Source organism: Canis lupus, chromosome 8, assembly GCF_048164855.1.
Source record: "Canis lupus baileyi chromosome 8, mCanLup2.hap1, whole genome shotgun sequence".
In the NCBI taxonomy this organism is placed as follows: Eukaryota; Metazoa; Chordata; class Mammalia; order Carnivora; family Canidae; genus Canis; species Canis lupus.
Genome location: NC_132845.1, coordinates 54,332,153 through 54,358,786, shown reverse-complemented (window position 1 = coordinate 54,358,786; position 26,634 = coordinate 54,332,153). Strand labels below are relative to the sequence as shown.

General features: G+C 41.3%; 1 protein-coding gene, 1 long non-coding RNA gene and 1 other non-coding gene across 5 annotated transcripts; 1 reads left to right on the top strand and 2 right to left on the bottom strand.

Annotated features, from left to right (window-relative positions):
• The first annotated feature begins 9 nt into the window (after window positions 1-9).
• Window positions 10-26,634, top strand: CDR2 (cerebellar degeneration related protein 2). Of its 3 annotated transcripts, none has more exons than XM_072836142.1 (6): window positions 10-375; window positions 7,420-7,532; window positions 14,457-14,660; window positions 22,507-22,655; window positions 22,914-23,078; window positions 24,710-26,634. In XM_072836142.1, the coding sequence occupies exons 1-6, from the start codon at window positions 297-299 to the stop codon at window positions 25,557-25,559; spliced, it is 1,560 nt and encodes a 519-aa protein (XP_072692243.1). In that variant the 5' UTR covers window positions 10-296; the 3' UTR covers window positions 25,560-26,634. The 3 variants fall into 3 exon arrangements, with proteins under 3 accessions (XP_072692243.1, XP_072692245.1, XP_072692244.1); XM_072836143.1 differs by lacking the exon at window positions 10-375 and adding an exon at window positions 6,086-6,104; XM_072836144.1 differs by lacking the exon at window positions 14,457-14,660 and having other exon boundaries at window positions 24-375.
• On the bottom strand, window positions 11,306-18,303 carry LOC140638565 (uncharacterized). Its single transcript, XR_012035586.1, has 4 exons — window positions 18,081-18,303; window positions 15,689-15,836; window positions 14,435-14,580; window positions 11,306-11,481 (listed from the first exon to the last, which is right to left on the bottom strand). It is a non-coding gene; the product is annotated as an uncharacterized lncRNA (long non-coding RNA).
• Window positions 12,795-12,867, bottom strand: TRNAE-CUC (transfer RNA glutamic acid (anticodon CUC)). Its single transcript has one exon. It is a non-coding gene; the product is annotated as a tRNA-Glu (tRNA).

The following is a 26,634-nucleotide window of genomic DNA, read 5'->3' as shown; positions in this document are numbered from 1 at the left end:
GGCCCGGCTGCGGCGTGAGGAGCCGGTTCAGGGCGCCGGCCCGGGCGCTCGAGCCGGGGCTCCGGTCGTTGGGGCCGTTGGGCGGCTCGAGGCGGGCCGGGGAGCCGGTGCGCGGCGTGCGGGGCGGGTCGCCCGGCGGCAGCTCTGGTCAGGAGGCGCGGCGGAGCCTGGGCGGCGGCGCGTCCCGCCCGAGGGCGGCTCTGGCTGAGGGCGGAGGAGCCGGTGGAGCGCCCGGGGCAGCGGCTGAGGCGGGACGGCGGCGGCGGGGGCCGCTGCCCCCGGAAGAGCCGGCCGAGATGCTGGCGGAAAACCTAGTGGAGGAGTTTGAGATGAAGGAGGACGAGCCGTGGTACGACCACCAGGACCTCCAGCAAGGTGAGGGCGCGGTCACCCCCCCACACACACACTCCTCGGGAGGGCGGCCTGGCCCGGGAGCCGCCCGGGCGCGAGACCGTTACGAAGTCGCCTCTGCCCGCGGCCGGGGGCCGCCAGGTGCGGGAAGGTCTGGCGCTCACCTGGCGTGGGGACCCGCCGCGCGCCCGGCCCGCGGGAGGCCGCTTCTGCGCAGTGATCCTCGCCACCCCTGCGTGTGGGCCGCGCTCTGTGGGGGGCGCTTCCCCGGGGGGACCCCGCGTAGCCCGCGTGGACTGGGAGCCGCCGCAGGTGGTCTGGGTCGCGGGGGGGCGGGGGGGGGCGGGGTGTGTGGCAGGAACCGTGCCGGGCCCGCCCACGTCAGCCGCCCCATCCGTTCCCCGGAGAGGAGCTTCTCTTCTCTTGCTCCCATTTCCCAGATGAGGAAAGCGAAGTTAAAAGGGCCAAATGACTTCGCTCGAGTCAAGTATGGGGGCGAGCATTTTTTGAACTCACTCAGAACGAGGAGTCATGGCCACTGCCCAGACCCTGTGTCTTCTTTATCACCGGTTTACAGCTTCTTCAGTTGGGTGTCAGAAAGTTGAAAAAAAAAAAAAATTTTTTTTTTTTTGTTGCTTATGCATAGTTCAGATGCCAAGTGAAAGTGACTTGAGGCACTTTGCAGTTTGCGCTCTAGCTTTTATTTTATTATTATTTTTTGTAAGTTTAAAAACAGGCATTGGGATCTTGGCCTGCCTTGGATTTCTTGCCGAAAGTGTCCCAGAGAAATCTTGGAGCAGCCTTCAGTTTGGAGCCAGTGCCCTCCCCTTTTTTTTTTTTTTTTCTTTTGGTATTAATAGCGGGAATGTGCAACTGGGGACACTTTTTGAGTGTGTGGGTTCTTAACACTGGTGTTCATTTGATCCTCTCATCAAGCTATATGAATCTAGTAGATTCTATTATTGGGGGATCTAGGGTTCCACTCCAAACTTCAGAGCAAACTTTCTTAGCCACTATACTGAACACTCCTTAGGAACTTTTTTCAGGCACCTTTGGTGTCTGCAGTTCTGGGTAAATCAACTTTTTTAGCTTTAAACGTGCACTGAAAATTAACATCTAATTGAGGTGACTATTAAATGACCATGGTGTTGGTTCATGCTAATCATTGAATGTGGGGTGGCAGGGAAGGATGTAGGCTTGAATGACTTGTACTTAGAAAACAAAACAACTCTTTTGGGGAAAGGTGGCTTTTGATATGCCGTGGACAGTCACTTAAACCAAAGTAGTTCACCATTTCACTTAAATAGCCCAAGCTGTTCAGTGGCTGCAGTGCAGTATTTCCCATCATGTTCTGAATGTCCATAGGCAAATTTGTCTTACATTTTAAGGAAGCTGTTTTCAAAACTGCTGCCCCTCTCCCCCATAAGGGGGATGCCTGGGTAGCTCAGCAGTTTAGTGCCTACCTTTGGCCTAGGACGTTATCCTGGAGACCCAGAATCGAGTCCTATGTCGGACTCCCTGCGTGGAGCCTGCTTCTTCCTCTGCCTGTGTCTCTGCCTCAGTCTCTGTGTCTCTCATGAATAAATATTTTTTTTAATTCCCTGTAAGGATTGATGGCCTAGTTTGATACATTCTCCAGGTTTAATGAGGCAACCACTGCACAATTGGAGCATTTTCCTACAATAAATTATGTAGTTTGTATAATCACAGCTAAATATTTTTCTTTAGCAAGCATAGATCTGTGCAGGCCCTCTCCCCTTTTTAAAAATCTAGCATACTTAGCACATAATAGAGGCTCAGTTTTAATACTTATTGAACTGAGTCGCTCACATGGGATTAGTGTTTTCATGGCTCCCTTCCATCAGGTGCTTTAGTCCACACTGCCCTTCCACCCTGTGGGAAGTTTTAGGAACAACCAGTCATAAGATTTCAGTCTATGGGAAACAAATGCAACATGTTGGCACTACATGTGGAATTCTTTAACCTCTTTAACAAAGCCATCGGATGTTCAAGTTTAATGAAACTTTAATGAGCACAGGTCTAAATCAACTTAATGTCACTTTGCATTTGGAATTTGTTCTCTACTTTTTGGAAGACTTTTACATCTGTTACCACAATTTGACTTTGACATAACCCTGTATGTCATAACCAAGTGTGTGGGTTAGGAATAGATGTGAAATTCCAACAATTATAACTTGTGGAATATAGCCTGTAGAAGAATGAAGTCTGCACTGTGAATAAAAGGATATCTTTGTCCCAGTTTTTAAAAATTATATGTTAAAAAATACCTAAACTTGGGCAGCCCCGGTGGCGCAGCGGTTTAGCGCCGCCTGCAGCCCAGGGCGTGATCCTGGAGACCCTGGATCAAGTCCCACGTCAGGCTCCCTGCATGGAGCCTGCTTCTCCCTCTGCCTGTGTCTCTGCCTCTCTCTCTCTCTCTCTCTCTGCATCTCTATGAATAAATAAATAAAATTAAAAAAAATCTTTAAAAAAAAATACCTAAACTTCTAATGAATTTTTAAGTGCGTTAATTTCTCCCCCCCTCCAAAATATTTTTGAGTCTGTGCCAGGTATTCATCTAGGCACTGAGGCTACAGTGCCTATCCACAGATAGGATAGATAGGATCCTACTGCTGGAGTTGACAGTCTAAGAATCTGTTTACTAGTGAAACCTGGAGATATTGCCTCCTAGGACATGCCCAACTACAGTGCCTGGCACATGGTAGGTCCTCAGTAGATATTTGGTGCTGAATACAGTTTGGGAGCAAGTCTGTCCTTTTAACCAGATTGATAAACACATCTAATGGGATTTTATCAAGCGCAGACATCTGTTTTGTTTTGTAAACATCCTCACTGTTAACTTTACTGAGCAAGGCTTGTTTGGAGAGAGCTGCTGAAACAACTTTTTAAGATCCTGTTCTTAAAGTCATTAAATTACAAACCTGTTTCCTTTAGCAACAGAATGATTTAAGTAAATTGACCATATCAAAGTTTGCTGGGGAATTTTTTTAATTTGCTGAAAAATTCTAACTTTGGAAGGCTCTGGTCCACCATATTTATACCTTGTTAGAAATACGTAAAGCTTATCCAGGCAGAAGGAGAAAACCCTTTGCTTTTACAGAACACTTTGATAAAGAGACTGTCTTTTGTCAGAGAGCTGAGTTGGCTCAGTAAGAATACTGACAATGATCTCTGTGGGTAAGATCCTTTCTGGGACAGCAGGAGCCTTCTGTGCAGGTAATGATGGTGCTTGCTTTGAAATGTGCCCCTGAGAACAAGGTGGAAAGACTTCAGAGACTGAGTTTTCTTTTGGTCCAGCTGCTATTGTAATTGTCATTGGTGAGCTGTGCAAGCTTAGAATAAGGTTTCAAATTCCTACTCTATGGATCAGCAAATGAAGTCTTAGTTTAAAGGAATCTTCATATTTCTACTTCTTTTTGTGATGAGTACATTTGCCATGTGTACAACTAATTTGCTGAATCATTGTTGAAGGGTCATTAAAACTGGCACCATCATTTTTCTTGATGTTTATATTCAGGTTTTTTGCTTTCCCAATTATAGTAACGTTGGCAACAGGAGTTACACAGAAGCATCACCAAATGACGCATTTGATTTTGTAATAGGAAAAGCTTTCAGCTCTAATGTTGTTGAATTACTGCTGCAGACCACAGCTTAACATGGGAATTTGTTGTCCTCATAGTTTGTGAAAAACTGAAGTAAAATAAAAATATGATAGCAGTGGAATTTAAAGGTTTCAGAATTCTGGAAGAGAGATTCTTTGAAAAAATTACTCAGCTGCCAGAGCTAATCTTTTGCTTTGGCATAGGGCTGAATAGAGTGCCTGTTTAAAGCTTACAGTTTATGCTGTTAAAATAGATTATTATCACTCGCAAAGATTAATTAGTGAAAGTATTAAACATATGAGGGTATTAATAGGTTTTTAATTCTTAAGCCTGAAGTAAAAATACCACACAAGTGTGGCATTTTTAGTGGCTACCTAGTTCAGTTCAAAAGGATGTAGAAAAGACAACCTCTTAATGAAAATCTTTATTGTAAAATGGAGATGATCAGGTACATAAGACTTCAAAACTATATTGTTTCCTTTTGTGCCTTAATTAAAAATAAAAAGGACATTGAACATTCTCTTATTCCCCCCACTAATTATTTAGAAACCCTTCTTGGGCTTACTGCCAGCTTTTGGCTCCTTTTGGTTATGGAAACCAGATGCTACACAACAGGAAATAAAATTTTTTTTAAGAACAAAAAAAGACCCTTGTCTTTAAACTAACAGATGAAGTAATATCCTATTATGCAGTGTGACTTCACAGACACTTACTTGTAGTTGAGACTTGTTTTGCCAGAATTCTATCCTGAACATCTATGAAATATTTAGGAGATTGAGACTTCAGGTTACTGAACCAGGTTGGGGCTTTGTTTAACTGGAAATAAGGATTGAGATAAGGACAAGTCTCAAATTCTTTTCTGCATGCTATTTACTAGTAAGAGTACTCTTACTATTTACTAGTAAGAGTGCTTGGCATCTCTTTCTGCAGCAGCGGGAGCAGGAAAGCTGCTCCTGGCTGTGTGTTAAGTAGTAGGCAGTTTCATAACTGAATGAAAGTAGTTGAAGATGGTCTCAAGTTAGTCTTGATTCTGGAAGAGGTTTTGCCTCAGGTTTTGATCACTGATTAAGAACACCTTTGGTGAGTCTCTGGCCCTTCCCAGTGAGGAATTACTACCTTAAAACAGACCAGGAGAGACTTAAGTAATGTCTAGGTAATGTTTATATGTTTATATGCTCTTTGCCTTAAATAAGCGTGGTGCCCCTTGTGTAGGGCTACATGTCCTAGGAGTACAAAATAATTATTTTTGGAACATCTGCAAGCTGTACATAGCGCCTTTCGCATTTAGTGAAAACAAGATATTAAACTGCCTGGAATTGTGTGTGTTTTCACTGGCAGAGCAGGCAATAAAAGCCAAGTAGCTCAACTCTGATTTCTCATTGCCATCTATAAAAAACAAGTATCTCAAAGAAGGAAATTGACGGTCTACCTGAAACAAAGAGGTGTGTGGGTCTCCCAGTGTAAAGACATGGGATATGAAGACTATGAGATTGGAACCTGTTGACGGTAGTTTCTGTTTTGCTGTGACTCACCATGTAGATGTGGTCAGGTCAGTTAGCATCTTTGTGCTTCACATTGTCTCATTTGAAAATCCAGGCTAAATACCTTTGAAAGATAGATTAGTATCTCTCTCTCTTTTTTTTTTTTTTTTTTTAGATTAGTATCTCTTAAAAGCTTTGAGCTGTTTATAAAGGTTCTATGCCTTGTGAATAGAAGATGTTATTTCATAGACTTGTTATCTGAAGTCTTCTGCCCATTAATGGATATTGTTAATATTTAAATCATGAGAGAAGGTATTTTAACACCTATCTACCAACATATATACTGTTTTTTAAAAAAAAAATTTATTCATGAGAGACAGAGAGAGGCAGAGACATAGGCAGAGGAAGAAGCAGCCTCCATCCCGGAACTCCAGGAGCATGCCCTGAGCTGAAGGCAGATGCTCAACCACTGAGCCACCCAGGCGTCCCTATACTGTTTGTTTGTTTGTTTTTAATTTTTATTTATTTATGATAGTCACAGAGAGAGAAAGAGAGGCAGAGACACAGGCAGAGAGAAGCAGGCTCCATGCACCGGGAGCCCGACGTGGGAATCGATCCTGGGTCTCCAGGATCGCGCCCTAGGCCAAAGGCAGGTGCCAAACCGCTGCGCCACCCAGGGATCCCTGTTTGTTTGTTTTTAATAAATAGGTGTAAAATGTTTTAAAATGAGCTGGAGTGGTGTTTGGTAGATTTTGATGATTTGTTTTTTTCATAATGAGGGAAAACTAACCAAGTAGAATACTAGTTATGTACTCTAATGGACAGTACCAGGTAACAAAAGTTGTGGCTTTTCTTTTACCACTTTCTCTAGGTTAAGTTTTAATGTCAGTAATAATGAATAAACCTAAAACTTTATTTGTCAACCTCTAAAACTTAAGTTTAAAAAGCGTATGTAGTAAGATTCCCAGTTTTCATAATATTTTTACATAATAAATGCTTTTTTATGACATTTTATGATGTATATAAATACTTTTTATGACATTAAGTGAAATGACTTTCCATCATACTTAAAATAAAACGTAAACATTCTTTACCATGGACTGTAAAATTTTGTGTACTCTTGATTTCTGTCTGCCCTCCAGCTTCATCTCTTTACTCTCCCCCTCATGCTTCTATCACACTGGCTTTTTGTCAGGTCGTAGATTATACCAAGTTCTTTCCTGTTACAGTGCCTCTGGCTGGCTTTTTTACATGGTGAGATCCTCACTCCTCAATCAAGCCCAGCTAAAATGTCCCTTCCGACTTTCCTTGTGACCTCCCTCTCTAGAATAGATCCTTCATTCATTATCACCAAATCTATTTTTTTTTTTTCTTTTTCACACATCACATTCAACTGGTTGACAGATCTTTAGCTCTACTTTAAGGGGATTCCTACCCCTTCTCTCCATCTCTTTAGGCCAGGATCTATAACACAAACCTTGCTTTGACACTTGCATTCACAGCAGCCAGATTTCATGGGAACTTTAGAGACTATTAAAGATCTACCTGAAGAAAAAAAAAAAAAAAAAGATCTACCTGTACTTTGGCTCAAAGGTCTCCTGGAAAAAAATAGACAATAAAGATATGAATAAGTCCAGTCCATGAACAAATAATTATGGTGTTAGGCATCACCATGATGAATGATCATTTCTGAACTTAAGAATACATCTCCATAAAGTAGATCACTATTATTTAGTCTTACAAGTGTGGGTACATAAGAGCATGCATTACCTGGTAGAGGGACCCAGTTCAACTGAATTTTGAAAAGAACTCTGGTTTCTTTCTGTGCCATGCTACCTTCCATTGAAATTTGACTTAAATTTTATGTGTTGGGTTAGGTCTTGATTCATTCTTATTTTAAGGACAGGATTATATAAAGTGAGTGAGATCATTTGCATTAGTCTAATATTCATTTGTTGTGCTAGATCTCCAACTTGCTGCTGAACTTGGGAAGACATTACTGGATCGGAACACAGAGTTAGAAGATTCTCTTCAGCAGATGTACACAACCAATCAGGAGCAGTTACAGGAAATTGAGGTAATTTACTGATTAAGAGAGTTACACTTTAAGTTGTGGCATGTTGCTGCTATTGACCAGTCATGTTCTGCTAAAATAGCACTTTCAAAGAACCATTGGAGAGACTTGGGAGGTTGATTTCTATTTTTTTGTGCTTTCCCAACATATGTCTGATGAAAGAAATTTCTCTCTTTACCTTGGTGAAGTATACTAGAAGCAAATGGTCCAGTGTTTACCATTATGTGAAACACAATAAAATTGTGAATATTATGCTTCGTTTTTAACTTTTTTTAAATAGATTTTATTTATTTATTTGAGAGAGAGTGTGAGCCAGAGAGAGAGAGAAAGAGAGAGAAAGTGAGCACAAGCAAGAGCAGGGGTGAGAGAGAAGGAGAAGCAGGCTCTCTGCTGAGCAGGAAGCCCGACTCGGGGCTCAATCCTAGAACCCTGGCGTTGTGACCCGCTGAAGGCAGACACTTAACCGACTGAACCACCCAGGCACCCCTACCTTTTTCTTTTAAAAAATGAATTATGTAATATTTCAGATATTCCCAGAGGTGTAAGAGAATACAACGAATAGCTCTGTACCCACCACCCAGCTTAAGAAAAAACTACCCATACTGTTGAGGCTCCCTCTTTGGTTATACCCCCTTCCCCAACCACTGCCAAATACCATCCTAAGTTTGGGTTTAGATGGAAAAAATTTTAAATTGTAGTACTGATTTCATGATGTGTTTAAATTTCTTGTGCCATTCAAAGAATTAATCAGGACAACCCAGGTGGCTCAGCGGTTTAGCTCTGCCTTCAGCCCAGGGTGTGATCCTGGAGACCCAGGATCAATTCCCTCTCGGGCTCCCTGCATGGAGCCTGCTTCTCCCTCTGCCTGTGTCTCTGCCTCTCTCTCTCTCTCTGTCTCTCTCATGAATAAATAAATAAAATTAAAAAAAAAAAAAAAGAATCAGGGATGCCTGGCAGGCCAGTGGGTAGTGTATGCAACTCTTGATCTTAAGTTCGAGCCCTATGTTGTGGGTAGTGTATACTTAAAAAAAATCATAAAATGGATATTTCTTTCTCTTTGCTTGATATTAATTTATTTACATTTTTGGTAGATTTTTAAATTTTATTTTTTTTAAAGATTCTATTTTATTCATGAGAGAGACAGAGAGGCAGAGACAAAGGCAGAGGGAGAAGCAGGCTCCCCATGGGGAGGCCAATATGGGACTCGATCCTGGGACTTCTGGATCACACCGTGAGCCAAAGGCAGACACTCAATCACTGAGCCACCCAGGCAACCCTTTAGTAGATATTTTTTAAATTAAAAGAGTACTTTTCCCCTAATTATAACAAACTAAAATGAGAGTTACTAGATTAAGGCTTTAAATGCAAGGTGCTGGGGTACCTGGGTGGCTCGGTTGTTGAGCGTTGGAACCTCAATTTCAGCTCAGGCCATGATATAAGGATTGTGAGATTGAGCCCCTAGTAGGCTCCTTGGTCAACATGGAGCCTACTTCAGATTCTCTCTTTCCCTCTTCCTCTACCCCTCCCCACCCCCACCTTACATATGTACATGCACACTTGTGTGTTCTCAATCTCTCTCTTTCAAATAAAAAAATAAAATCTTTTTAAATATTCAAAATGAAAAATAAAATGCAGGGTGCTATCTTGTAAATGGTCCCATTCAAGTAGTCCAGTTATGGGTTGGCCATGTGACTATAAAGATGATAATTTTGGGGGTGCCTCACCGGTGCAATCAGTGGAGCTTCTAATTTTTGACTTAGGGATTGTGGGTTTAAGCCCCTTGTTGGGAAAAAAAAAAAAAAAAAAGCCCCTTGTTGGGTGTACAGATTACTTAAAAATAAAATCTTTAAGAAAATATAAAGATGATAATTTTGATTATTAACCTGACAGTTGTCTCATTAGAATACTTTTCTCTATGTTCCACCTCCCCACATACCTCCCCTACCCAAAAAAAAGCTTTGCACTTAAATGACAACTCCTTCCTCTCAAATTGGTACATTAGAGACAGGATTCTTGTGTTTATGTGCACGAAAAATGTAAAAGACCTTTGAACAGTGATCAGAACTTACTGAGTGGGGTACTTGGGTGGCTCAGTTGTGACTCTTGATATTGGCTCAAGTTATGATCTCAGGGTTGTGAGATCGAGCCGTGCATTGGGCTCCACAGTGGGCATTGCGTGTACCTAAGAGTCTCTCTCTTCCTTGCCCTGTGGCCTCCCTGGACCCCCCCCCCCCAAAGAAAATACTAAAAAAGGCAAATTCATAATCTAAATATCCTTAATTTTACATAGTAGCCATAATTAACGTGTGTATACAGCAGATCTTTCCCTTCATTAGGATTTATGAATAATCAGGTGACTAGCTCTGTGAGAAATATGCTTTTATAATCTAGAAGGGTATATCTTGTAATGATATTGAAGTTATTAGCTACCACTTTTAGCATGTTCTATATCAAAAGAGCATAGAACATGCCATACCCAGACTAAATATAGTTTCCAAGAAACCTAAAAATGCAGAAAAACAAGCATTTTAAAAGCTGTTACTAGGAGAGCCTGGACGACTCAGTCCATTGGGCATCTGCCTTTGGCTCAGGTCATGATCCCAGAATGCTGGGATTGAGCCCTATGTCAGGCCCCTTGCTCAGTGGGGAGCCACCTTGTCTCTCTCCCTCTGCCTGCTGCTCCCCCTGCTTACTCTCTCTGTCAAATAAATATGTACAATCTTAAAAAAAAAAAACAAAAAAACAAAACTGTTAAAACTAGCCAAGTGTCATACACAAAGAATTCATACTTGCTTTGTGTCTTAGACTTTGCTTTACAACTCAGAAGATTTCATAGAGCAGTCCTAGGGCCATATCATATGCTGTGAGACACATCTATTTCTACTTGGGTAGAAACGTAGTCTACTTGGGTAGAAACATTTAAGAGAATGATACCTATTTGTTACCACAGGAGACTATGAACACAATTGCTTTATGATCTAAGTGACTTATTTTCTTCTTTCTTCTGCCCTGTGGTATTGAGGATGATTAAACAGTTAAGACAGATTGTTGGCATTGTGAAAAAAAATCCACAGATTTTTGAAATTCTCTCAATCTTCAAATAACACTATACCATCTATTGTCTTTTATAAGGTGTTGCAAAGTGTAATGGAAATGAAGTGTCCAATTCAGATCTTAATGATTAAATAAATATAAATTTAAATACGTGTATAACCTATTCAAATAAATTTAGCCTAGAATATTCCGGAAACATTTTCATGACTCTTCTTTCCATAATAAAGCATGTAGTTCCCTGGTTCATAGATCCAAGCATTGTTGCATTCAACATTTTACTCTTTATCCAAAGCTGTGTTTTGGCTGAGAACAACACTTTCATAGATTTTTTTTCTCTACCATTGCAGTTGGCTATCTTCTTTCTTTTTATAAATCACTTTATGAAAGTCAATGGGGAGGGACAAAATGAGGAGATGAAAGAAATGGCAGTGCTGGTTAAGCTCACTTAGTAGCCAGAGCACCCTCCCCCCAAAGTGGCCTTATTGCCTGATCAGGTCACATCTATTTCTGTGCAGACTTACAAGTCACAATATTAACTCCCAATAGTCTAAAACAAGGAAAGCTTGATGCTTTTATAAAAGGAAGCAGGCAGCCAAAGAGCCTAATTCCGTACTAAAAGGTGACCGTTTTTTATATGCTTATCATTGCAACCTTCAGGAACCACCTAAGCTTTATGAAGGCCCTTTCCTTAATTCAAACCTTATATTAGTTCTCTTTGTCTTTTAAAAAGTAAACTTTTTATTGAAATACACATACAGAGGAATGCCTGGGTGGCTCAGCAGTTGAACGTCTGCCTTTGGCTTAGGTCGTGGTCCCATAGTCCTGGGATCGGGTCCTGCGTCGGGCTCCCTGCATGGAGCCTGCTTCTCCCTCTGTCTCTGCATCTCTCTCTGTGTCTCTCATGAATGAATAAATAAAATGTTAAAGAAATATATATATATACAGAAAAAAGCACAAATCCTAAATATATAGTTCAATGAGTGTTCATTAACATACTGATGAAACCAACACCTAGGTAAGAAATAAGAACAGTATCAGCTCTGCTAGTCGTCACCCACACTAACCAGTATGCTAATACCTAGATTAATTTAGCCTGTTTGAACTTTACCACTTTTACAGGTTTTAAACTAACTTTTTAGAATGTTTATTGGGACTTTTCCTGACTAGAAAAGTAATATATGATCATTTTTAAAGATAGAAAAACATGTAGTTGAAAACCAGAAAGTTAGCCTTACCACCTGGAAAAATTTGAAATGAGATCATCCAGAAGAATGGTACTGAAACTTGGAAAATACTAGTATAAAATCTCCCAAACTGTGACACATTATAGACATTATAGAAAAAGACAAATAAGGAAACTCTCAAGGGTGTTTTATAAGAACTACAAGTGTGCTTTCAAAGACTCACAGTGGATTTCAAATAATCCTCGTAAAAATTGATCAGTATTTTTTAGTGATCGTTTTAGGTTTCTTTTTGTTAAAGAAAAGAGTCCAAGCATGAGTAGGTCAAGGGGCAGAGAGAGAGAACCAGACTCCCCTATGAGCAGAGAGCCCTACACAGGGTTCCACCTCAGGACCCTGAGATCATGACCTGAGTAAGCCAAAGGCAGACGCTTAACAGACTGAGCCACCCAGGTGTCCCTCAGTGATTGTTTTTTATGTAAAAAAAAATTAAACTATTGAAAGTAAAGATTGGCTTCAGAGATACCTATAGTCTGTGTGACTTTTATTCAGTGTTGATTTGAACATATAATTTTTCAAGACTGCCGAGCAAGTTTTTCTCTCCTGGATGAGGGGGGAGGAGAGAAGCCTTGGAGGGTAATGAGATCTGGCACCATCAGACATAATCGGATTCTCTTAAAGATTCCTATAATCATGTAAGCAAGTCTACAGCCTTATGTTTGTGTTGCATCTCCGCTTGGAAACCTGTATTATTCCCATAAGCCTTGTCACTACCACTCAAAGTAGTCTGGCCTTCAAGATATCCTTTCAAGAACTTATGTCTTCCTTGGAAATTTTAAGGCATTTTATTCCTCTGCTACATTTATCAATATTCTGTATATTTATGATTTGTTCTAGTCTACCCACCCATTTCCCAGTGCAACATTGAAGGCTGTTGCTATGTTTATTCATGGTCTTTCACAGAGTAAACATCAATAAATACTTGTTGAAACCTATATCCTTTTTTTTTTTTTTTTTTAAGTAGGCTCTGTGCCCAACATGGGGCTTGAACTCATGACCCTGAGATTGAGAGTCACATGCTCTACCAACTGAGCCAGCCAGGCACCCCTTGAAATCAGTATTTTAAGAAAGGGACAGATTAGCAATTTGCAAAGCACTTCTGATTCCTAAACTGTGGGTTTCCACCTTGAGATTTTTTTTAAGGCAATAGGAGGGGCACTGGCTTTAGCATTAGAAGATTCAGGTTTAAGCCCTCCAGCCTATAGCAAATAGATGGAGACTTTAGGCATGTGAATTACCTCTCAGATCCTGTTTTCTCTGCTGTATAATGGTGATAAGAATGCTTGCACTACATTGGCACAGGGTTGTCCTGAAGGGATGAGGTTATGTAAGTGTATTTTGGACAGTATAAATTGTACAATTTATCCATGTTATAAGAATTTTGGTAATGAATCTTAATTCAGAAAAAAATCCTTTTCAATTACTGGAAAATTGATTTTAAAAACAAGCCAGGCTTTTAATAGATTATATTATAGGTGGTTTTTATTTTTATATTCATGCCTCTTCTCTCCACCCCCCCCCCTTTAAATTTCCTACAGGGGAAATAAAGTATTTTAATCAGGGAAAAGGTTTTTCAAAGGTAAAAGGAAATATTTCTTCAGAATTGTAGAAGTCATTTTGATACTAAACTCAGAGGATTTGGGCAATAATCCTTAATAGAAGGATAATCCCAACACTGCATAAAAGCCAAATTTCCATTGCATTCCTTATGTGTTTTAAGTTGGGGTTTTTTGTCTTTTCTCCTTTACTCCAGGTCACGGTTCTGCAATTGCAAATAGATAGTAATCTTGCTGGCCTTTCTTTTTGAAAGATTTGCCTCAGTTGTTAAGTTGAACTATTTATAGCTTTTGCTTATAACCTGAACCTTGTACTCCTAGTCAAGGTGGCATTCTACGCAAATTCCAAGAAACGTGTGTAATAACTCATAGAACTAAACTTTGATACTCTTGGCTATAAAATCGACATTTTTGCCTGTGTTTTTGCTACTGTCGTGTTTGCCTCCCCATGTTTTGCTTAAATGTCTCCCTTTCCGTTGATATGTTTAATATGACAGATGCTTTTGTACTTGAGTTTTGGCACTTGAATTTTGGATCTTGGCAGTCCTGTCGAATTCATTTGAGGTTGTGTGTCAAAGATTCTGAATAGAGAAAACCAGAACATTAGAAGCTTATCTTTGCCTTTAAATGAAGGGTAGAAAATGAGCTAACTCTGTCCCTTCTAGATTCAGAAAAAAATTGACAAATACTAATTTGAAACTTTGGAGGTCAAGTGTTAAAGCAAGGTCTGACCACATACAGTTCTGATTCTCTGGTCTGATACCACTACTTGCTGGGAGATCTAATAATTTTTCTTTTAAGTTGCTGACCAAGTTAGTCAGACTTCTTTGTTAGGTAACCTATTACAGATTCTTGTAGAAGTAAAGGGCTTTTTTGATTACTTTTGATTTAATAATAATAAGATTAAACTCCTACCACGTGAAAACAAGCTCCCTGCCATTCTTTAGATTGCCATTAAAGCCAAGTCCTCTAAGACCAAAATATTACAAGCTCTTCATAAATGGTTTCATTGTGTTTTTATCACAAGTTTATATATCAAACTAGAAGGACTTACTATAGTTTTTCTTGATACATAGGTCCTCTCCACCCTCCCAGTCTGTGGTTGCACTTTTTGCAGTTTCAGTTACGTGGTCAGCCCCCATCCAGAAACAGACAATTCTCCTTCCGTTGTATGGTCAGAAGGTGCCTTGGAGCTTCACACTGTGTCACAATGCCTGCGTCACTCACCTGGCTTATCTCATCACGTGGGTGTTTTATCAGCTCATGTCATCAGAAGAAGTGTAGGTACAGCAAAGGAGATATTTTGAGAGAGACCACATTCACATAACTTTTTTTTACAGCCTATTGCTATAATTCTATTTTATTATTCTCACTGTGCCAGATTTATAAATTAGACTTTATCATAGGTGTATGTATAGGGAAAAAACATAGTCATATATTTAGGGTATGGTGCTATCCACTTTTTCAGGCACCTACTGGGAGTCTTGGAATGTATCCCCAGTGGAAAAGAGGGGGACTGCTATCGCCTCTTTGTACTTTATTTACATATTTGTTTCCTTTATATTTGAACTTTATATCTTTAAAAGGGGACAACAATTAGGGGCCCACATAATAGCTGGTAGGAATTATAAATGTTTTTCAGATTACTGGGAATAAGTAATGTTTTTCAGATTGTGCCATGGGAATAAGTACAGAGAAGTCTATAAATGAGGCAAAAGGGAGGGAATTAGTGGCTATTAGGAACTTTTCCCAAGAGGGCTATAACCAAAGCCCTTCTCAGAATCTTTTAGTTAAGTCTCCTCCACATTTCAGCAGTCTTAGTTGTGGTAAAGAGCACGATAAGCTGTTGTGAATAGAGGTCTAGAAATTGCCATTTTGGGGCGCCTAGCTGGCTCAGTTGGTAGAGCATGTGACTCTTGTTCTCAGGGTCATGATAGAAAGGAATTGCCATTTAGCCAATATTTTTTGAGTCCCTACTATGTATCAGGAATTGTACTAAATGGACTAGAAAGAGAAGAGGCTTCCCTTTTCAAGGAGGGTCAGAAAGACTGGACACTGGGATGCCAGGGTGGCTCAGCAGTTGAGCGCCTGCCTTTGGCCCAAGGCGTGATTCTGGAGTCCTGGGATCGAGTCCCACATTGGGCTGCCCCCATGGAGCCTGCTTCTCTCTCTGCCTATATCTCTGCCTCTCTCTCTGTCATGAATAAATAAAAATCTTAAAAAAAAAAAAAAAAGACTGGACACTAACAAGTAAGCACTTGGTCATTTGTTATTACGCTAATTGTTTTAAAGGAAACTGATAAGATACCTTGGGAAAGGTGCTGCTTGAGGCAGGGTGGTCTGGAAAGGCTTCTGAAAAGATTATGTTTGAGCAGAGGCCTTAGGACAATCAGAGTTCTTAACCATTCTTGTGCCATAGATCCCTGTGGCTGTCTGGTGAGGTCTGTGATGATCCTCTTAAAATATATAGAATAAAAGGGAATCTGTTATATTGAAATGCCTTATCAAAATATTAAAAAAATAAATATGTGATATGGTAATGTTTGTCAACCTAAAAAGTATAATTTCAAATAGTGATGAGTGTAGCCAATAAATCAAGATTTCTGCAATCACTATCATGTGATATGAAAATATCTGTGATTTCTATTGGTGATGAAGTCCTAGCAACCCCATCATACTACTTATGGCTTGATGGCTTGTTGCCTCCATTCAGAATCAAAGCACGTGGTAAATATTGGAAGTTAGAGAAAATAAAGATATAACTTCTCCCTCATTCAAGTTCACAGATCCTGTCAGTTCTGTCTGTGGACCCCAGATTAAGAACTGCTGGGTTAAATGGAGCCAGTTAGGAAAAACACATCCCCTAACAGAAGGGGGAGCTTGCTTAGAGTAAGGCAACTCCATAGTTTTAAGGTAAAGATACTTTGTGAAATAAGGATGAATCAGTAGCTCCCTGGTGAAACTGGAAGAGCCACTTAAGAGACAGTTGGGAAAATCTTAATTAAGACTGAAAAATAGGGGATCCCTGGGTGGCGCCGTGGTTTGGTGCCTGCCTTTGGCCCAGGGCACGATCCTGGAGACCCGGGATCAAATCCCACGTCGGGCTCCCGGTGCATGGAGCCTGCTTCTCCCTCTGCCTGTGTCTCTGCCTCTCTCTCTCTGTGTGACTATCATAAATAAATAAAGAAAAAAAATATTTAAAAAAAAGACTGAAAAATAAATGATAGTAAGGGGATTATTGGGAGGTTTTAGGTATGATTAAAATTGTAGTTAAAACAAAAAGTCTTTTAGAAATATATGAATATGGATATTTAAGATGTCTTGGATTTGCTTTAAAATGATTGGAGATGAGAATAGGAAAGTAGAAATGTCACAAGACTGATGATAATTGTTGAAACTGGATGATGGATAGATGGGGGCTTATTAAACCATTTTTTTCTCTTTTATATGTTTGACATTATCCATAATGTTTTAAAAACATAGTAGAGGGCACCCCAGGTGGCTCAGCTGTTTAGCGCTGCCTTCGGGCCAGGGCCTGATCCTGGGGACCAGGGATCGAGTCCCACGTTGGGCTCCCTATGTGGAGCCTGCTTCTCCCTCTGCCTATGTCTCTGTCTCTCTGTCTGTCTCTCTCTCTGTCTCTCCTGAATAAATAAATGAATAAAATCTTTAAAAAAAAAATGAAATCTCTAAAAACATAGTAGAGGGGCAGCCCTGGTGGCTTGGCAGTTTAGCGCCGCCTTCAGCCCAGGGCCCAATCCTGGAGACCTGGGATTGAGTCCCACGTCAGGCTCCCTGCATGGAGCCTACTTCTCCCTCTGCCTGTGTCTGCCTCTCTGTCTCTGTCTCTCTCTCTGCATCTCTCATGAAGAAATAAAATCTTAAATAAAAAAAAACACACAGTAGATAAAATTAGCCATGTATAAAGAGTCTGTACTTGGGTGGATGAAAGAAGCAGCACACAAGGTCAGGACCACTAATGTATTATTTCGGGGGATGTGACTAAAAGAACATATTGAAGCATAACTGGTAAAGAACGCTGCTGGGGTGGTTAGAATTCCACTTCATCTTAATGAAGAGCTGCAAGTACTAGTCCTATGGAGGGAAATGGTAAACATGAAGCTTAAGAATCGTTGTTGATCCAAGTGAATGCTGATGCCTCCTGGACCTAAGAGAAAAAGACATTAGTTTGGGGGGAGGGGAGACTTCCAGGGTTTTCCATGTCCAAGATCAACATTTCTCTAATAAGTGTGATCCATGGACCTCTTGTACTAACCTCACCTGGAGTTTTTGCTGAAAATGCAGAATACTGATTGTACCCTAGTCTCACCGACTCAAAATTTTAGGAGAAAGGGGTATAGGTTCCTGTAGTTTGTTTAATAAAGCTCTCAGATAGATGAATCTTAGCACATGCAAAGTTTGCAAACTAACTGTAGCTGCCTCTTCCTGAGCAGTTTTACCATATGCTGACGCTGTGCTGAACCCTTCACACACTTAAACCTTACGGCAGCCTTTGTGAGATAGGTGATGAGGAAATATCGCCTGAGAATTAAGGTTACTTGCCAAAGGTCACCCGGTTAGAGGTGGTAAAGCAGAACTTCAGATTCTAACCTATGCTCTTAGATACTGCTGCCTCCAACCAGGCTCTTTTCTCTGATTCTATACCCACCAAAAGATTTCTGTGGAAATTGACCTCTCACCTGCCCTTTACAGAGGATGTGGGTCTTCCAGTAACTGGGCAGAGACAATTCCTGTGGTAAATTAGTAATTAGTGTCTGGTCTATGTGTTAGCCTTTTTCAGTCGTTGTAAATCAGTGCCAAAGAATATTTGACACCTATACTTGATATTAAAGTAGCTTGTGAAGTTTCTGTACCCTTTGTATGTATACCTGTATCCTAAACTTTGTCCCTAAGAGATTGAACACATTCCCATCAGTCATAGGAACCTACTATGACATCGCTAGCCAGAGGGCAGGATTAGGGGCCTTCTCCCAGGAGAAGCTGGTAGGTACTGAGGCAGTGAAGGCTAAACATAGGCTTTGAGAGGGACCGTGATCAGTGTGTGCTCACCTACCTTATTTAATATTTTTAAATCCTACAAGATAGGTTAGTCATCAATTCATAACCCCTTATTTTTCAATTCTGAACCCAAAGGCTCTATAAAACAAGATTTTTTTTTTCCTTTAAGTTTGCAGCAGATTCATTTGGCAGAAAACCCTGACCTGAACTGTTGTGAAGCTGTTTATAATCCTTATTCACACTTACCATTGCAGAAATATTAATGCTCGGGACACCTGAGCGGCTCAGCAGTTGAGCGTCTGCCTTCGGCCTAGGGCGTGATCCTGGCGTCTCAGAATTGAGTCCTGCATCGGGCTCCCTGCATGGAGCCTGCTTCTCTCTCTGCCTATGTCTCTCTGCCTCTCTCTCTGTGTCTCATGAATAAATAAAATCTTAAAAAAAAAAAAAAAAAAAAGAAATGATCGATTACAGGATGCTGCTCATACCACACTGAGGATGTTTAAAGTTTTTAGTGTGTTTGCCACGTTGTCTTTCTACAATTGAAAGAATTTTCAAAAACATTTTTGGCCCCTAGAGTTTCAGATGAGAAAGTTGAAGTTATGAGACTTAAGTGTTTTCTCAACATATTACCAAGTTATATCACTAGATTTTGAAAAAGATCATTTATTCTTTTTTTTTCAACTGTCACATTGTCATTTATAGTCCTCTGAAAATCATTTAGCACATTCTTTGAAAGAAGTCTTTTAGCTTTGCAAATATAGTTGTACAGATTTACAGTTGTAAAGGTGACTTTTGACTCTTGACAACATGGATTTGAACTGTCTGGGTCCACTTACACAAGGATTTTTTTTCTGAAAATACAGAACGTAGTGTAAATATATTTTCTCTTCCTCATGATTTTCTTAACATTTTCTTTTCTTTAGCTTACTATATTGTGAGAATAAGTATGTAATTCGTATAAACATACAAAATGTGTTAATCAACTGTTCATGTCATTAGTAAGGCTTCCAGTCAATAGTAGGCTATTAAAGTCTTAGAGGAATAAAAAGTTACAAGTGGATTTTTGACTATGCGGAAGTTTGTGCCCCAACCCCATGTTGATCAAGGATCAACTGTATAGTTGTACAAAAAGCCCCAAGAAGTGTTGTGGGGTTTTTGTTTTGTTTTGTTTTTTAAGATTTTATTTATGAGAGAGAGAGAGAGAGACAGAGGCAGACAAAGGCAGAGGGAGAAGCAGGCTCCATGCAGGGAGCCTGACATGGGACTTGATCCGGGTCTCCAGGATCAGGCCTTGGGCCAAAGGTGGCGCTAAACCGCTGAGCCACCTGGGCTGCCCGGTTTTGTTTTTTCTTTTTAAGATTTATTTATTTATTTGAGGGAGAGCAAGCAAGCAAGAGGAGCAGAGGAGAGAGAATACCAAGCCGACTCCACCCTCAGTGTGGAGCCCAGTGCAGAGCCTGATCTCATGTGCCTGAGATCACAACCTCAGCTGAAACCAAGAGACCGATGCTTAACTGACTGGGCCACCAGGCACCCAAGACATGACTTTAAAAACATTTTCCTTGGGGCGCCTAGGTGACTTAGTTAAGCATCTGCCTTTGGCTCAGGGTCATGATCCTGGGCTCCTGGAATCAAGCCCTGAATTGGGCACTCTGCTGGGGGGGGGGGGGGGCTGCTTCTCCCTCTCCTGTTTCAGCTTGGCCAACTTACGCTTGTTTTTTCTGTGTCAAATAAGTAAAAATTAAAAAAAATAAAAGAGCCACTAAAAAAAATAAGTAAATACTATTCTTGGGGCTCCTGGGTGGCTCAGTCAGTTAAGCATCTGACTCTTGATTTTGGTTCAGGTTGTGATCCCAGGGTCATGAGATTAGGCCCCACATCAGGTTTCATATTCAGCAGAGTCTGCTTAAGACCTTCTCTCTCTCTCTGCTCCTACTATGTGTACATGTGTGTTCTCTCTCTCAGAAAAATCTTTAAAAAGTCATGTCTTGGGCACCTGGATGGCTCAGTCAAGTGTCCAACTCTTGATTGCAGCTCAGATCTTAATCTCAGGGTTTTGAGTTCAGAGCCCACATTGGGCTCTGTGCTATAGGCTAGGTAGGCATGTAGAATTTAAAATCATGTCTTTGGTCTTTTACCATTTGATCATTGATGATGCTTTGAACCTACCTTTTTTTCCTCTTTCTAGTTGTGCTCCAGAGAAATGTTAGGAATATTTCATTTGGAATATATACTGTGTTTCATTGTCTTCTGGTGGAGTTGCTGTAGGAGAGGCAGTCAGTGTAATTTAACACTGAGGCATGAAGACTGTGATTATTCCCCTTTATCCTTGGACATTTAGAAAGTGATTTTAGCATTTACCAGAGTAAATAATCTGGCAAATTTCTCATGAATAAAGAGGATTATGGTGGGGCACCTAGGTGGCTCAGTGGTTGAGCATCTGCCTTTGGCTCAGGTTGTGATCCCAGGGTTCTGGGATCGAGTTCCGCATCAGGCTATCTGCAGGGAGCTTGCTTCTCTCTGTCTCTGCCTCTCTCTGTCTCTCAGGAATAAAAAAAATCTTTAAAAAGGATTATGATGATCACATTCTCACAATATTAAAAATAACAAGAGTCTTTGAATTATAGTAAGCTAAATATCTCTTTCTGGATAAGTCAGTTATTTCCCCTGTATTTTTGTCCAGAGTAGCTCATTTGGAGAAAAAAATTCCATTTTTCTTCCAAGCAAAAAATCATCTAAAATTCTCTACTTCAGGCTTTCTTATTTCTATAAAACATGGTATTTTTGCTTAAACATTGATCATGTATTCCATTGCTTTTACTCTTGTGGGATTGTCAGTCTCAGATATTCTTGTTGAATATTAATTTTATGCATGCATTGTGCTTTAGAAGAGTAGACCAGCCTCATGATACATAGGATGTTGGTAAGCATTAAGGAAAGTAAACATATAAAGGATGGCCTGTATTTATTTCCTATTAGACAAGTACTTTAATTGGGATTTAAAGATTTTATTTATTCATGAAAGACAGAGAGGCAGAGACCTAGAGGGAGAAGCAGGCTCCTCACAGGGAGTCTGACGTAGGACGTGATCCCTGGACCCTGTATCACGCCCTGAAGTCAACCGCTGAGCCACTTAGGTGTCCCTTAAAGTTTTTCTTTACATAAAATAGACCTGTGGTATTATGGTATAATAAAAACCATGTATTTGATCTTTCTATTTCGTGGCACAGAGCTTCTAAAACCATTGGAATTTCCTGAGGATAGAATGGGAACTGGTTGCCAGAAGAAGCACAACCATAATATTAGTTAGAACCATCAGTCCAACCCCCAACCTCTGGGGAGGGAATGGGGGTTGGAGATGGAGTTCAGTCACCAATGGCCAATGATTTCATCAGTCGTGCTATAGAATGAAGCTTCAATGAAACCCTGAAACAAGGAACACATTGAGGTGCTAATAGGCTAGTGCATCTTAAGAGGGTGTAGAAGCTCTACACTCCTCTTCACCCCCATACTTTGCTCTGTGCATGTCTTCCATGTGGCTCTTCCTGAGTTGTCTTTTTTTTTTTTTTTGAGTTGTTATCCTTTTTATAAAGTAGTCAGTATAGGGCAGCTCAGGTGGCTCAGTGGTTTAGCGCCACCTTCGGCCCAGGGTGTGATCCTGAAGACCTGGGATCAAGTCCTGCATCGGGCTCCCTGTGTGGGGCCTGCTTCTCCCTCTGCCTGTGCCTCTGCCTCTCTGTGTGTGTTTCTCATGAATAAATAAATAAAATCTTAAAAAAAAAAAGTCAGTATAAGTAAAGTGATCTCCTGAGGTCTGTGAGTTATTGGAGTGAATTATTAAACCTGAGGGGAGGTTGTGGAAACCTTCAGATTTACAGCTGGTTGGTCAGAAGTACAGGTGGTCTCTGGATCTTTCAACTGGTGTCTGAAGTGCAGCAATTTTATAGGACCAAGCCCTTCTGACCTGGAATCCCTACAGGTAGGCAGTGTCAGAATTGAATTGTAAGATACCCAGTTGGTGTTGGAGAATCAAGAGTGGGTGTTCGAATGCTGCGGGTATTTTGTCTGTTTAATGTATAACCTGGTCACAATCATTTTCTCTTACAGTATCTGACCAAGCAGGTGGAGCTTCTACGGCAGATGAATGAACAGCATGCAAAGGTTTATGAGCAATTAGATGTCACAGCAAGGGAACTGGAAGAAACAAATCAAAAGCTAGTTGCTGACAGCAAGGCCTCACAGCAAAAGATTGTGAGGTAAATTTTCTAGACTCCATTGAGGAAGCCCTAGAGGGAGTTACTTAGTGTTGACTAGAATAGAATGTGGCTTTAGTGGATTTGGGTCAATATGGGGTACAGTTTAATTTAATTCTTTATGGAGAATAGAGATTAAATTAGAAGTCCTTTCCAATTAAGAGTGCCCAGTTTGAGTGGCTGGCAACTAATCTCTCCTCACTGCTGATGCCCTTAATTTAATATGACAAGCAGCAAACGGCTTGCTTCTGTTCCTCACAGTCTGACTGAAACAATCGAATGTCTACAAACCAACATTGATCACCTCCAGAGCCAGGTGGAGGAGTTGAAGTCATCTGGCCAAAGAAGGAGGAGCCAGGGAAAATGTGACCAGGAGAAACCGGCACCCAGCTTCTCATGTCTGAAGGAACTGTACGATCTCCGCCAGTAAGAACCTGCTGTTCTGTGGTATTAATGAGCGGGGAAGCGTCGCCTGTCAGCGACACATCCCTGATTCAAGTAGATTAAAAGTACCCTTTTATGAATTGCTACTTGGTGATTAGACTACCAGTGGTTTGAGCAAAACCACTTAACTTAAATATACAACTGATCAAGTTCTTGGGCATTAGTAATTCTGCAAAAACTTATTTTTAGAAATCTTGAGAATATTCATTTCAGTGCTTTGCATGTGTTAAGTCTTCGTTTAAATTAAGTTGTACTTCTGATAGACTACAGGTTTGGGGGTTGTATTTCGCATTAGAGTGGAAAAAATCGAAATTTCAAAAAAAGCTTTTTTGCCTCAGAAATGCCTTTATAGGGATTCCTGAGTGGCTCAGTGGTTGAGCATCTGCCTTTGGCTCAGGGTGTAATCCCAGGGTCTAGGATCGAGTCCCACATCAGACTCCTTGCAGGGAGCCTGCTTCTCCCTCTGCCTGTTTCTGCCTCTCTCTCTCTGTGTCTCATGAATAAATAAATAAAATCTTTTAAGAAAAAGAAATGCCTTTATAATTTAGAGTTAAGAGACTGAATATTTAAGAACTACTTCTTGAGGGGATCCCTGGGTGGCACAGCGGTTTGGCGCCTGCCTTTGGCCCAGGGCACGATCCTGGGGACCTGGGATCGAGTCCCATGTCGGGCTCACGGTGCATGGAGCCTGCTTCTCCCTCTGCCTATGTCTCTGCCTCTCTCTCTCTCTCTCTCTCTCTCTCTCTCTGTGACTATTATAAATAAATAAATTAAAAATTAAAAAAAAAAAAAGAACTTCTTGAGCACATATGTGGCAGGTGCTATGCCAGACATGAGGAGTGGTGAGCAAAATAGACCCAGTTCCTGCCCTCCCACTTCAGTCTCGGGGAGAGGCAGATACAAATCATCACACAAACACAGTTACAAGTTACCTAGGACTTTGCACAGGAGACCTAGGCTTCTGCATTTGGTGGCTCTCAACCTTGACTCTTGATCAAGTCACTTTGGAATTTTTCAAACAGCAATACCAGTGAGTCCCTCAGGCCTAAATCGGGATCTCTGGGTACTGGGAAAAACCTGCCCAGGTGATTCTGATATGCAGCCAGGCTTGAGAACCCCTGGGCCATTCTCATTTCCTTCACAGGAGTCAGTCATATCACTGGACTTAGAAAATGGGTGTCCTGTTAATGGTTAAAAAAATAGTCACAAAAATTATGTTTTCTTACATGTGCTTATTTGCTAGCCTTACAGAATTTCATTTTAACCATTGCTCTAGTGTAGAATAGGCAAAAAATTAATCACTGTCACATTCCTCAAAAATATTAAATTGAAAGGGGATCCCTGGGTGGCGCAGCGGTTTGGCGCCTGCCTTTGGCCCAGGCGCGATCCTGGAGACCCGGGATCGAATCCCACGTCGGGCTCCCGGTGCATGGAGCCTGCTTCTCTTTCTGCCTCTCTCTCTCTCTCTCTCTGTGAGACTATCATAAATTTAAAAAAATATATATTAATTTGAAAAAAAATCTTTTCATTCCCAATTGACCTATGTAACGTGTGTGTGTGTGTGTGTATTTTTTTCTTTTTGGTAATATGTTCTTTCAACATTTTTGTCCTAGACACTTTGTGTATGATCATGTGTTTGCTGAGAAGATCACTTCCTTGCAAAGTCAGCAAAGCCCTGATGAAGAAGAAAATGAGCATTTGAAGAAAACAGTGACGATGTTACAGGCCCAGCTAAGCCTGGAGCGGCAAAAGCGGGTGACCATGGAGGAGGAATATGGGCTTGTGCTCAAGGAGAACAGTGAGCTGGAACAGCAGCTGGGAGCCACTGACGCCTACCGAGCGCGGGCGCTGGAATTGGAGGCTGAGGTGGCAGAGATGCGGCAGATGCTGCAGTCAGAGCATCCTTTTGTGAATGGGGTTGAGAAGCTGGTGCCAGACTCTCTATTCATACCTTTCAAAGAACACAGCCAGAGCCTGCTGGAGGAGATGTTCCTGCCTGTGTCGGAAGCACACAGAAAGCCTCTCAAGCGCAGCAGCAGTGAGACAGTGCTAAGCAGCTTGGCAGGGGGGGACATCGTGAGGGGTCATGAGGAGACCTGCATTCGGAGGGCCAAGGCTGTGAAGCAGAGAGGCATCTCCCTTCTGCACGAAGTGGACACTCAGTATAGCGCCCTGAAGGTAAAGTATGAGGAGCTGCTGAGGAAGTGCCAGCAGGAAGAGGACTCCCTGTCCCATAAGGCCGTGCAGACCTCCAGGGCACTGGCCAAAGAGACCCAGCCTGAGCTTGACACCAGCAGTTGGGAGCCAGCTTCTGCTACCCCAGAGCCTGTCAGTTCCCCCACCACCACCACACCTCCAGAATATAAAGCGCTTTTTAAGGAGATCTTTAGTTGCATCAAGAAAACTAAGCAAGAAATAGATGAACAGAGAACAAAATACCGATCTCTTTCCTCTCATTCCTAATTCAACCTCCAGCTCTACTACTAATTTGCCTATTTCTTTTCACCTCTCTCTCCAACTCCGACAAGTGTTTGTAAACCCCGCAGCCTAATATTACTCATGATGTTTGCCTCGTAGCTTTGCTTATTTAGCAGCTGCGAACAGCAGCAGGGAAAGAAGGTGGCTGCTGGTGTCTGTTCTATAATCCAGATCTGTTTAAACTCCTCAGGAAATCCCATGACAACTGGCCTCTGGCTGGCGCGCTGATTAGGTTGTGATTCCTTGAAAAGCCCCAGAACCAGTGGAGGGATAGATCCATGCTCCTAGGGAAGTAGGCCTGGAGTTACTATAGTGTATAGTATATAGAGGTTGTATAGTGTAGAGGAGCAAAAGGGCAGAGTTGAAACAAAATTAAGGCAACTTTTGCTCCTCCTTCTCAAAACCATAGAAGTCAGATGGCTGCCAAACTGAAGTAGCTTTCACAAACACTGTTGGATACTGTGAATTCATTAAGAAAGAATGTCCAGGAGAAAGCAGGGGTCTAATCCAGAATAAATGGCATTGACAAATACTCCAGGCCTTGTGTTTTGTTCCATCCACTAGTAGTTGAGCTGTGACTGACAAGTCATAATGTGTCTAAGTCCAACCAATGCCGAACTGAAAAGGCAAGCTCCGGTTTGACCACAGTTAGCTTGTTAGCAGAGGCCCTAGAGGGCCTTCCCCACCCCAAACCCCCCACCTCCAGATGGTTTTCCTCAAAGCTGTAGTGGTTAGCAGAGGCAGATGTGTAAATCTTTCATCCCTAAAGTCAAAATAAAGCAGCAAGATCCAAGCCCTCACTCCTACCGTGTTGTCCGAGCTGGCTCAGCTGACAGCCGCAAGCTACCCTTGTTCAGTTCCTGTCGTTCCTGGAAATGTTTGTGACTTGTGCAGAATTCGTGTCTGCTACCTTAATTACTAAACAGTATTATTCTGTGGGAATCTACTCATCCTCTCACTTGCATACTTTTAATTTAAAACTATTTAAGAGAATTGAAATTCCAGTTATTGTATATATTTTTCTAAAAACCAAATAAAACTACCTATGAAAATGAACAAA

Excerpts from the sequence above, each read along its gene's own strand:
- CDR2 (XM_072836142.1), top strand. The coding sequence starts at position 297 with ATGCTGGCGGAAAACCTAGTGGAGGAGTTTGAGATGAAGGAGGACGAG. Across the intron at positions 14,661-22,506 it reads CTCATGTCATCAGAAGAAGT|TATCTGACCAAGCAGGTGGA; the intron begins GTAGGTACAGCA and ends TTTCTCTTACAG. Across the intron at positions 22,656-22,913 it reads TCACAGCAAAAGATTGTGAG|TCTGACTGAAACAATCGAAT; the intron begins GTAAATTTTCTA and ends TGTTCCTCACAG.